We start from the raw sequence: 12,487 nt of genomic DNA, 5'->3' as shown, positions 1-12,487 counted from the left end.
GTTGTATCCTTACATGTACATGTACAAGTATGTGTGTATGTAAGCACACACCGTGTGTTTCATGCATTTAACCATGCCGGTGTAATTGAAATTGTTGCACAGTAGTACAATGTACACTGTGTATTGTCGTGAAGAAAGCTTAACACCAGTGCATTATTATGACCGAATGAGTGATGAATGCAGCGGTGGCGATCACTGAACGTTGCCTGCACGGCTACAAAGCAGAAAAACACACTGAATTATCGGCTCGGTTACGGCTCCATTGGGTTTTTGGCCGCTGTAGACAGGTTAAAATCTACCGCGCGAAACAAAATTTGAGGCCGCTGGCCACGTTAAAACAGGTGGCCGCTATACACAGGGTCTTTGACAGGACTTTTCTTTCGGGGGGATTTTCCAGTGGCCACTATAGACAGGTGGTCGCTAACGACAGGTGGCCGCTAAGGCAGGTTTGACTGTACCTGAAACTCTTTTTGAGGGAAAATTCTATCCATACATGATAATAAATAAATATATAGAATACACTTGTATTTCATTCTTTTATATTCCTAAATAAAAGATAATACTGAGGACTCTTGTAGGACATTGTATGCTGTCCATTGAATGGTAAATATCATTAACCACTGGCACTAATTATTCTTCTGCTCATGATCAAAGTAGTAATTAAACTGTGATTTGTCTCCATTATTCTTTCTTTTCAACTCATCACACATACACTGTAAATTTAAAGATATGCAAAAAGGGAAATTGTTCTATGTACAATGTACATTGTATATCAAACATACATGTTGTACCAACTGAAATCAACTACAAAATGTACCTATTTAATTGCAGCATCTTGAGAAAATCACTTTCTCAGGATTTTTTTTTAAAACTATTTCTCATTCAATTTGAACAGAAACATGATATAACCAGACAATCACAGCTAATCTCTGGGCATTTTAACAAGATGTACATTCATCAAAACATAATTGTAGATTAACATGTAATATCTGAACATTTTGATAAATAAATTGCAATTTTGTGATGAGGCTTGTTTGATTTTTGTTTTGTGAATTAATGTCATGAATGCATTTTCAGTAACGCACCCTGTGTAGTATACAATTCCTATATATAATTATTGGTTTGCTTTCATGATCAAAGATATAAAAAAAGCACACAAAAATATGTGAATCTTCTTATGTAAAAGACTTGAATCTAAAAACCTTTTACATCTCTTAGAGATAACGAACTCAAGCAGAGCCAGTAGATTTCATCATAGATTTTATCTATGTGTACAGTAGATGATATATGGTGTAAAAAGCTTGAAAATACATACTACAAAGTACTTGTACATATGTTCCATGATTGACATTGAACTGCATTTAAAAATGCAGCTTGTTTTTCTTTTCCCACATTTTTATTCATCTTGGTTTTCAACCTCACTTGCTTTTCCATTACATTGTGCAACAATGTAGGGGGAGCTAAATGTTGCATTTGCTTGTAACCATAGCTACCCTGGACGTTTTGTGGCTTTGTGCACATGTAGTATGCAATCATCATCTCGTCTATTATGCAAAGCCACGACATGTCTTGTTTATCTTTTCTATGCATCACTGGGGATTGACAATGCTTCTCCTCTTGACATCAAATAGACACCTCACGTACTGATCATGCTTACAGCTGTAGTAGGCATTACAACCCATAAACATTCTTAGTCATAATGCACATGTGGATCATCAGAGCTTGTCTTTCTTTGAATTCTCATTCCCGTTCTCTTATCTGCAAAATATCAAGTAGACGGCTTCTCTACATATGAAAACAAACAAAAAAACAAAAACAAAAAGATATGGACCAACATGAATATACCAAAACTTACAGTCACTGAAAGCCATTCAAGAGCCTCTTGGTTGGTATTCCTCAAACAAAATCACCAAAACACTATTTTTGTCATCGACAATATTCATGGAGGTGTTGACTTTTTATCTCTTCAATATGTCTTACAAAATGTTTACTTTCCCTTTAAAATGTTCTACTGTGCTGAACTTTCTCTTTCTTTTATTCTACCTCACATCACATGTTTCACCACCAACACTGCATTTTCATCCTGTGTGTTCAATGTAGGCATCAACTAAAAGTACACAACCCCATCAAAGTTCACTGGTGAACTTGTCAGCCACATACTAGTTTGATGCCAGCCTGTGTATGTTCCAAAATATTTACACTTTGTACGAAAATATATGTACATGTACATGTACCAATCGTACATATTTACTCGCAATGTACAAGGGTACATCTGAAATTATATGATTGTGAAAGAATTTGCCTTCACAAAATAATATACAATGCAACTTTCAAGCTTTAGTGGAAATAAATTTACGTTGATATGTCATGGCATTTCATATTCCTCTGTTCGCGTTTCTCTTATACGTCCATCTGGAAAGAATGTCACTTCTGTAATGCGCCTGAAAATCGCCCCACTGGGCAGCTGGTGTTCAAAGGTCTCTGTCTGACTGTGCTGCTTTCCATTGGTTTCGTCTTCCGGCCACCTGGTGCCACCCTGATCAAGCTGGGGAGACGAGGCAGCGGAATACACGGCACCCTGCATGCCGTCGCTGACAACAACCAGGGGCTGGACACCGCCAGGGTCGGTTGGCTGGGCCGATGCGGGGCTTGACGGACCGGGCTGGGAGGATGAGGCGGGCTGGGAGGATGAGGCGGGCTGGGAGGATGAGGCAGGCTCTGCTGCTGCTGCTGCTACTGCTACTGCTGTGGATGTCTTTGTGGATGTCCTCGTTGCCCGCTTTGCCTTCTGCATGGCTGCAACGCTCGCATACAACTTTGGAGTGATGATTCTGTTCCGCGGGAGCCCCTTCTTGCCCTCCCTGTGGACTTGCCCGTCGTGCCGGAACAGGTCATGGCGGCGGTTAGTGCTGTAAGAGCACTTTGGGCACTTGAATCGCTTGCCTTGGTGCTGATCCTGAATGTGCGAGTTGAGGGATTGGCGGTGCCTGTACCATGCCCCGCACTCTTTACACATGTACCCTTCTCCATCAATTGGTTGCACACTATGTGCCTTCCCGTTGAACGCAAGAAGGCCAGACTCTTCTGAATCATGAGATATGTTGTCGTGGTCCATGGAGGCTTCCATTGCTTCGTCAGCTGCTCCCTGCTCATCTTCCTCCAGCACAAGATAACTAGCGTCTCCAGTTTCACTGTCATCCCATTTCGGTTCCCAATTTGGGTCTGCCTTCATTTCTCTGTCCTCCTCTCCGTCTTCTCTGCAGAGCAAGAAAATGATGGATGAATTGGTCACTTCGGTCACCTTCCTCACAGTTTCCTCAGTATGTTGCATGCCTAACTTGATACACATCCGCTCAAAGTCAACACTCTACTTCCTCCCTGAAGACATTTAAATAGAAGCATGGTACAGCAGTATTACGGAATGAAGCGATCAGTCAGATGTTTCTCAAACTCTACAGACTCCATTCTTGTTTCGAGGTCATAGACGTCCCTGCCTTCAAATCATATTCCTGCTAAAATATCCGAAGTCCACTGAAGTCTTGCTGAACATGTGGAAGACAACTGGACTAGTTAGCAAATATAACACAGATGACTAATCTCACCTGCCATCATGTCAAACTCTAGTTGCACATGTACATTAAAATAAAAGAAGTCAAACAAGTTGTATGCATAAACATTCATACAATGTAATGAGAACACACTGCTGAATGGATGTCAGCGTTTTATTATAACAATTGTTAACATTTTGCAAATCTGAACATTGATTATATTTCGTACACCCCTTGGTTGTTCTATCCCTAACTCACATTTTAGAACTATTTTGAAGCACTATAGCTGGGTTTTTGTTTTAACTGCATACGGTAAATAATGCTGTTTAAGAGCAAATGCACACAAGATTAAGTTCATCATGGACTACAAAGACAACAGGATTTGTACATGTACACTGTAGTGTACATGTATGTACAATGTGCAATGTGTAAACTCATGTCATCAATAGGCACAAGGAAATGTCTGCCAGAAGTGAACAGTGCCTACAGAACGTGGTAGTCATACAAGTATCATTTTCACACCTATAATAGCCTGTGTCCTCTTCAAGATCCAAACATTGTATACAATGTACATGTGAATACACAATTACTGTATGTGATTTTGAAAGAAACAGAAAGTTGCAACTCAAAAGAGTGTGAACTGAGAGTTCTTCAGAGGACTGCCATTAAGTAGTGAGAGAAGCTTTTAATATTGTAATGTCAGAATTACTCTTGGATATTTTGTGTACAGAGTATCTACAATGTACAGTTTTAGTTTGTGACAAAGACTGTCTTCCAAAACAAAATCTCCACAGAGGACTGCGTCCATACAATTGTATATTCTCTTGCGATGAGAGGTATGAAAGGTACATTTGTATACAAATGTACACAACATGCACTCATCAATTCCAGTTTGCAGGAGCTTTGACATTCGATTCCACTCCCTTTCACTTTGACACTGGTAAAAATACTGTAAGCCAAAGGTGCACTAAGAGTTTCATTAAAAAAAAAATTGGACAAAATTGACTGAGGACTTCATTAGATTGTTATCACAACTAGGTAAACATGCTGTCATCAAGCAGAATTTGTGACAGCCACATACTAATTACTATGCAAATTGATGAGGTACATTGCAATAACAGTATCACCTCAAAAGTCTAATAATGCCTACGCACAAAAAAAAATGTACAACAATATAGTTTACCCACCTACAAGTATTTAAAATTTACAAAAATGTGGTATCCTCCATTGGGTGCACAAGCTCGCTCTGAAAATCTCACAGCTTGTGCACTGTATGTATGTGCTGGATGCGCAATGTAATGTGACGTCGCATCGCGGGATGATCCCAGAAAAAGCGCCCAAGCTAAAGGTTAGCGGATGGCAGAACTGACAAAGAAAGTGAACCCGTCATACCTACAAAGTGATTAGTTTGCTAACAAAATGGAGCACCCACCTACTCTATCAGCGTGGAATAGTAATCGGGAAGACAAGATCAGGTTAGTACCGATTTTATTTTTCTCGTTACAAATATTTGTAAAAAGATGTCAGACTTCATGATTAGCTTCATGAGGCTGATTCGTGCCCGAAGAGGTGAGAGCCGCAGAAAAAAGCACCGAAAATATAGTCGGATCAGTCCACTAGGTGCGGCAGCCTTGCACTGAGCGAACCCGCTGGCGTCCGTGTTTCGATGGGTCGCTGTGCATTGGTTGATTAAAACTTGATTGTTTAAAAAAAAACTAGAAATGTCGCTACAGCGACTGATGCCTCCGCCATAATGCATGATTCTCCCAATAGGTGTATAGTACAATGTCTTCACAATGTGTGATGACAGTTTCACATAACTGGCAAAATATCGAAATAATAGGTTTTGTCAGAAATATCTTGAATGTTCACTTTCCACGAACTGGGTTTGCTATTGTCTATTAAAGAGTGCAGGTACACATATTTGGGGAATTGAAAATTTTTACTTGACTTCTGACCGACCTTATTATAAGTTTATGCATTGAGTATAATTTTCAAGGTATGAAGAAAGAGTGTAATTACAGTACAAAATATATCTCTTTTTTTTCATTTAAACCTGACCTTTGACCTTCTGGCTGGAAATTTCCAAGAGAATCTCCATTAAGTAATACATGTACATATATATTAAATTTTAAAACTAATAATGCAATCATTGCATATACTAGTATATGAGGGAAATAGTAATATTTTGAGGAGTTGGCCTTGACCTTTGACCCCTGACTATTGACCCATGACCCCTAAATTCCCTAGATAATCCCTGCCAGTCAGTACATGCATATGTACCAAGTTCCATGAAGATACATTGAACCATTTGCGAGAAAAGTGATATTGCAACATTTTCACCTAACCTTTGACCTTTTGACCTTTGGCCTTATGACATGAAACTCTCTCTGGAGAATCTTTACGCAGTAGGAAATGTCTACACTAAGTTTCAAGAAAATAACTGCGGGCATTGCATAGATATGGGGGAAATAGCAACATTTTTAGCATTTGACCTTAACCTTTTGACCTTTGACCTCTTGTCAATGTCACTAGAATCTACTCAACTAATTGTCCCATCATACATCATCCTTGCACCAAGTTTGGTGAAAGCTGCTTCATCCAGTTTTGAGTTATCACGTAAACAGATAAATTTTAGGATTTGACCTTGATCTTTGACCTTTGACCTCTGTCCGATTTCACTGAAAAACTAATCAAGTAATTGTCCCATAATACATCATCCTCCAACAAAGTTTGGTGAAACTTGCTCCATACAGTCTTGAGTTATCACGTAAACGGATACAATTTCATGATTTGACCTTGACCTTTGACCTTTAGCCGATTTCACCCAAAATCTAATCGAATCATTGCCCCATCATACTTCATACTTGGACCAAGTTTGGTAAAATTTCAGTAAATATTACTCGAGTTATCGCGTAAACGAAAGCGGACGGACGTACGGACGGACGTACGGACGGACAACCCGAAAACATAATGCCTCCGGCACCACTTCGTGGCGGAGGCATAAAAAAAACAGGTTCTAGTCTACAGATTTTTTTTTCTTTTCATCATGGGCATCTTTGAATTTGATGGATAGTGGACATGTGTGTATACTGTAAGAAGAAATCACCGTGCAAAGTTGTGACAATTTAAATCTATATGTCAGATGTGAGATGAACTAAAAGTGAACAGGGAGCTTCATGAGTCTCTCTCCCCGGGAGCGTCATGAGGCTCTCCGGAGGCCTTGTGAGGCGGAGGATCAAGGAGTGCTCGTACAGGGAGCAGGCCTCATGAGCTGGTTTCCAGGACTGATACAGTGAGGCTGCGTTCACATAGAAGTATACTATTCAGGTATTCGAGGCTTGTTTTCAAGGGCACGTGAATAGCTTGAATCGAACGATAGGATTTCCTCACACCGGTTCACATAAGAGGACACTATTCGAAAGTACCGAATAGCTGCGAATAGTATAGCAAAGTGGGAATTGAGCTTGCTCGATTTTCTTGCAGCGTATACCATCTCTCGTTTATGAAATAATGACAATTTTGGTCTGGATTTGCCCTTTAGCAAAAATAAGCATGTAGACTGACATTCTGATGCAGTTTAGAAATTGTTTAGAAATTGGGGGGGGGTAGTGATAATACGGATATCGACACCGACAGCACAGCGTCGCCATAACTTATTTCTTAGGCTTAAGCCACACTGCCATGTTTATTGATTTTCCTGTCTCCCATCAGCAACTCATCGAACTGGTTGCCTAGACTACACACTTACAGCCGGCCTTATTACTCGCGCCTTACCCTACAACAACCGCGGCCGTTTGAATTGTGGCCTAACCTATATTGTCCTGTAAGGAGAATGTTATAATTCATACTCATGTTTTCAACTCCTGTCCTTTTGGATTGAGATTGAAGTACATATTCTACTTTCTTACTACATTCGGAGGCAAAGTTAGGCAGGATTGACTAGCTCTGGGAGTATCGTCAACTCTGGAATACTTGTATTAAATGGTCCGCAAAACTTTTTACTATATACTCTAGGATCTTATAGGAAGTATGCCGAAAAAGTCACTTTTGTATGCACCAAATGGCCCCATTTTAAGATATAAAATTAAAAAACTCCCCACCGTGGGAGGGGGGACACCCCCCTCACTACAGTTTGCACTCCCACCATTCACGAGCGATGACGTCATGTCTCGCTCAGCACACTGCATGCACCATGCCGTTGACCCCTACCATAGCAGACGACGGCAAGCTGGTATCGGTTGATGATCGGCTTGCTATCGCTTCTCAACTATGAAAGGTTTTCCCTCATTGGTCGGCTTGCTCTCCCACAATGCCTTTCGAAAATGACATCATTGCTTTCTTCCATTCATAAGCTTTACGTTGATACCATGTACACCTCCGTGGCTTACTGGAAAACGACGGAGATTTTCCGTATAATTTCGCCCTATTTTATGTAATTTTCCGGCAATCTGTGCCAGGAATATGTCATCAAAGGAGTAGTTTTGGTCATTTATGCAATTTTTTTTCATCTTCGTGGTATTTTTTGATGGATTCTCGATCTATTTATCTGTGTTTTGATACAACTTTTACCGTGTGCGAGTATGTGCAATGTATGTGCGAGGATGTTTGAAGTGCATAGATCAATGTTGATAATGTTAGATTTCCGTAGCAAGCGATCTACCCGATACCAGCGGTGCGCTGCGAGGCTGTTTGGGTACATACAAACGGGTTACGAGAGCGGGATTGCGTACCGTGACTACACACACTGTGCATGGTAGCGATGCAGCGAGCGAGACACAGTGCTCACAATACACATGGCCAATGCAGTCGTGGCTCAGCCAATCAGCAACGAGGGAAGACATGGCAAGCGCATCGCGGAGCGGAGAGAGCCAGAGAGAGAAGCAGCCAAGATATTTTCAGCTCTCTCCTTGCTGCGATCGCACAGCCGATAGTCGAGATAACGATATTCTGTAGGCAATCGGGGGTTGAGCGGTGGAGCGGCAGGCATTCTTGGCGAGTTCGGGGCGACATGAATTATGCATATCGGGGATCTGCGCTTGCGCTGTGTTGACTGAGGCGCTGCTTAAACTGTGTACATGGCCTATGGCAGCCAAACCGGCCGTAGTGCCCCTCCCACACCCTCCCCCCGCTTGGTCGCTCCGCTCCCTCGGGCTCGGTCGCTTCACTCTCTCGCAAAGGCAAAGGTCCAATAATTGTGATTACGACCCCCCCACAAAACACCCCTGCTCAGTGACTCGGCTCACTCGGCTTAGCTCAGCTCACAATATCACACAACACCACTGTCACTACACACCCCAGGCCCAATGCACTGCCACTGTGTAGACCATACAACACGCATCTGCATCGACGGCAGTCACACTCCAGCACACTGGCGGCAGCACAGGCGTGCAGCCAGTTATCCAGACCTCTACACAGCATGCAGCAGGTGCATTTTACACATTAAGAACATCATAAGATGTCGAGTAAGAATGACAAACCTAGGTCGGAAAGAGCCTTGAGTTGTTTCTGCATTGTCAGCGACTTCTTTTCCAACATTTGATTCATCACTTTGCTGACTTTGTGATGAAAATGTCTCACTCCCTTGCGTCTCGTCCTTCTGTTCATCGGCCATGATGGACACGCTCTCCTAAAAATAAGCGGCGGACGCGTGCGCGTACATCGTAGGCGCGTGTGCGTATTCGCGGCACAGCTAGCAGTAATGGCATGAGGTCACAGCTCGGTCCGAGGTGCGTGCGCGCGTGCCAATGAAAAGAGGATTGTGCACGTTTGCGATGGTTTGCGATGAAAGCACGCCCTCACAAGGTTAAAAGTCGTCAGGTCTGCATTTATGGCACGCTAACTCTGTGTTTGACGATTGACGTCTGCATTCCTTGAACGCTGAATGGTGAAGTATCATTATTTTGACTCAAATGCTGACCCAGGGATGGGTATATAGTCACTTGTTGAGATGGGGCTTCAGGTTTTCAACTGTTCTTTTTGCGAAATATTGAGAAACGTCACAGTATGAAATTCTGATAGGGATTCAAAGTTTATTTGATGAAATTTGGTTTCGAAATAGCTGAGATATCCGAATTCAAAGGGATCCTACAACAACTGAGCACTTTTATGAGGATTGCTTTGTTTTACTTTTTTTTCAATTTCAACCATATTTGGTGACTTTTTCTCAAAGTTAATTGCGAACATTTTGATACATAATAGCCATGTCCGTTATTGCTGGCTGCCATAGCATCCGTAAAGCGACCCATGTCTGTCAGATTCGAATTTTTTCTGTTCCAATTTCAGTTAATTTGCTGAAGGACCAAAATGTGAAGTAATTATGATCATGCATTACCCTGAAATAGTCTTCTTATTATTTCATTTATTTCTATATGACATAGGCATCAAATAGATGATCCAGAAATAATTTAAAATACAGTATTTTCCAAGAAATATACCGTTTTATTTGTATTATTTTCACACATGTTTTGTCTGTAGTAGGCCTATTTGTTTATCCCAATCAATCTGCAAACTCAAATTTCAATATAACGGAAATATGAAATGTGATTCCAATTCGTATATATATATGTTCCTATTCAAAACAATATATCGTAGGTCTCCTATATTTCTTTATAATGTACATAGCGACCCCATGCTTACCTTGAAATTTCAATAATAATAATAATAAATCATTTATTAAGCGCAGAAACTATGTCTATATTATATTCTACTGCGCTTCAAGAGCTCTTTAATTCCTATGTTGCACAGTGCTGCATGGGAAGTACAAAAAGATATAGGCCCATGCTAAAACAAAAAAGTTTTCACTTTTGATTTAAAACTGTCTAAAGTCTGACATTTTCGAACCATAACAATTAACAACTAAAGACAGAATAAACTGACCAGAAAGAGCATAATTAGTGGGAAATGAGCAAAGAAAATGGGATTCCATCGGGATTCGAACCCGAGACCTCCGGATTGCTAGCCAGGTGCTCCGACTGCATGAGCTATAGAAAGCCCTAGTTCAGTGTTCGTCCCAGAAATGCTAAATTCTCAATGCTCGGATGGTCAAAAGCTATAGCAGTGTGTTTGTGTGTGACACACACGTACACACTTAAAGGGGAAGGCTAGTAACTGATCAGTGGGAATCAGTGGAAATGCTGGGAGATGATTGTTCCAATCCTTATGGGATTCATTCAAGAGTTCATTGTATATCTATTGTTGTGTGAAAATGATTTGCTTCAGAACGGTCTCATATTCAAGTACTGTGCAGATTAATGCTCCGTCACTGACCAGGGACGCTAACCTGGAAGCATTAAACTGCACATTACTTGAATATGAGACCATTCTGAAGCAAATCATTTTCACACAACAATAGATATATAATGTACTCTTGAATGAATCCCATAAGGATTGGAACAATCATCTCCCAGCATTTCCACTGATTCCCACTAATCAGTTACTAGCCTTCCCCTTTAAAACTGGAATAAACCCGAAGGATGATTAAACTTGGGGATAACTGCGAGGGATCACCGAAATGATGCACCTTTTTGAGTATGCAACAAATAAAGACAGAATATACTGTAAATTTGTTACATACTCAAAACTAAGCTGCATCACTTCGGTGATCCCTCACATTTATCCCCAAGTTGAATTATATCCTTTGGGTTTACGCCAGGTTTAAGTGTGTATGTGTGTGCCACACACAAACACACTGCTATAGCTTCTGACCATCCGAGCATTTAGAATGTAGGGTTTCTGGAATGGGAAGAACACTGAACTAGGGCTTTCTATAGCTTAGCCGAGCACCGACTGGGCTAGCAATCCGGAGGTCTCGGGTTCGAATCCTGATGGAATCCCATTTGCTTTGCTCATTTTTCCACCCATAACAATTAGTGAGGATTGATTAGCAAATATAAAAATGATTGGTAGGAAAGAAAAACATAAATACTTGGGAAAAGAAATATAAAAACAATGATTTTAGCATATTTCATATACATTTCTTTATTTTGGTGAATAGCGCCCTCAATGGGGAACCTCGAGGAAAATTAAAATGTTGGGTCATGTAGCGTATGAGTCGCTCTACCGACGTGCCAAATAATGACGGTGATATAATTATCATAACAATCAAGAAGTTATATAGGACCCCCCCCCCCTCCTTGGCCTGGGGGTCATAATAGCGTGGGCTTTATAGGGGAAAAGCGCTTTATTTGTCCAATACTAATCATGTGGAAAAGGCGCTATACTGACAACTGTAATTATTACCCAGCAATGATCGAGGAATAACACACACAGATGTGTAAATACTCTCTTTAAAAAATCGAGTGAAAATATTTACTCTTAATGGAGTGAATACAAAAAAGAGTGAATTTTGAGTGAAAATGTTCATTTTCACTCGTATTAGAATGACCTCAGGGATCACTCCAAAATCTTCGAGTGATCCCTGAGGTCACTCCAAAATGAGTGAAAATGAACATTTTCACTCAAAATTCACTCCAATTTCGCTCTGAATTCACTCTTTTGTATTATAAGGACGATGAACAGGGCTTAGTCTTTGAAGTATAAGATAAAATAGTAAGAACTTTCGATAAAGAGAAAAATATTATAGGGGAATACCAAGTCATGTCAAGGATGAACGAATAAAAGGGAGGACCATACAGTACAGAAAGCTAACTGTGAAAATGCATGAAGCAATCAGGCCCGTAGCCAGGGGGGGGTGCGTCGGGTGCGTACGCACCCCCCCCCCCCCAAATTCTGAAAGGTCCACTTTTTCATAATAACGGTTTTTAGCAATTCTCAAGATAACAATCCAAATAAATATAAAGACACATTATATGCTACGTAAATGTGGAAGAGTACGTTTAACAATGTTAAAAATAATTCTACGAAACCCTTTTGTTGTATGAACCATCGGATCGTCCCCATGCACACAAACACAAATGTTATGTATCAATTTGTGCGAG

The 12,487-nt window shown here is 40.8% G+C and overlaps 1 protein-coding gene across 1 annotated transcript in view; it reads right to left on the bottom strand.

Annotated features, from left to right (window-relative positions):
• The window catches only part of LOC139720678 (transcription elongation regulator 1-like), a 40,550-nt gene extending 31,384 nt beyond the window's left edge, over nucleotides 1-9,166 (bottom strand). The window contains exon 1 of the mRNA XM_071632035.1: nucleotides 9,029-9,166. Coding sequence (XP_071488136.1) covers nucleotides 9,029-9,162 — 134 coding nt within the window. The 5' untranslated portion in view covers nucleotides 9,163-9,166. The remainder of the gene's footprint in view (nucleotides 1-9,028) is intronic.
• Between the last annotated feature and the right edge of the window lie 3,321 nt (nucleotides 9,167-12,487).

Source organism: Diadema antillarum, unplaced genomic scaffold (genome assembly GCF_040938485.1).
Source record: "Diadema antillarum isolate AM-2024a unplaced genomic scaffold, OU_Dant_1.0 scf00000131, whole genome shotgun sequence".
NCBI classification, from domain to species: domain Eukaryota; kingdom Metazoa; phylum Echinodermata; class Echinoidea; order Diadematoida; family Diadematidae; genus Diadema; species Diadema antillarum.
Note: the sequence above shows the minus strand (reverse complement) of the source record. Positions and strands in the feature narration are given on the sequence as shown.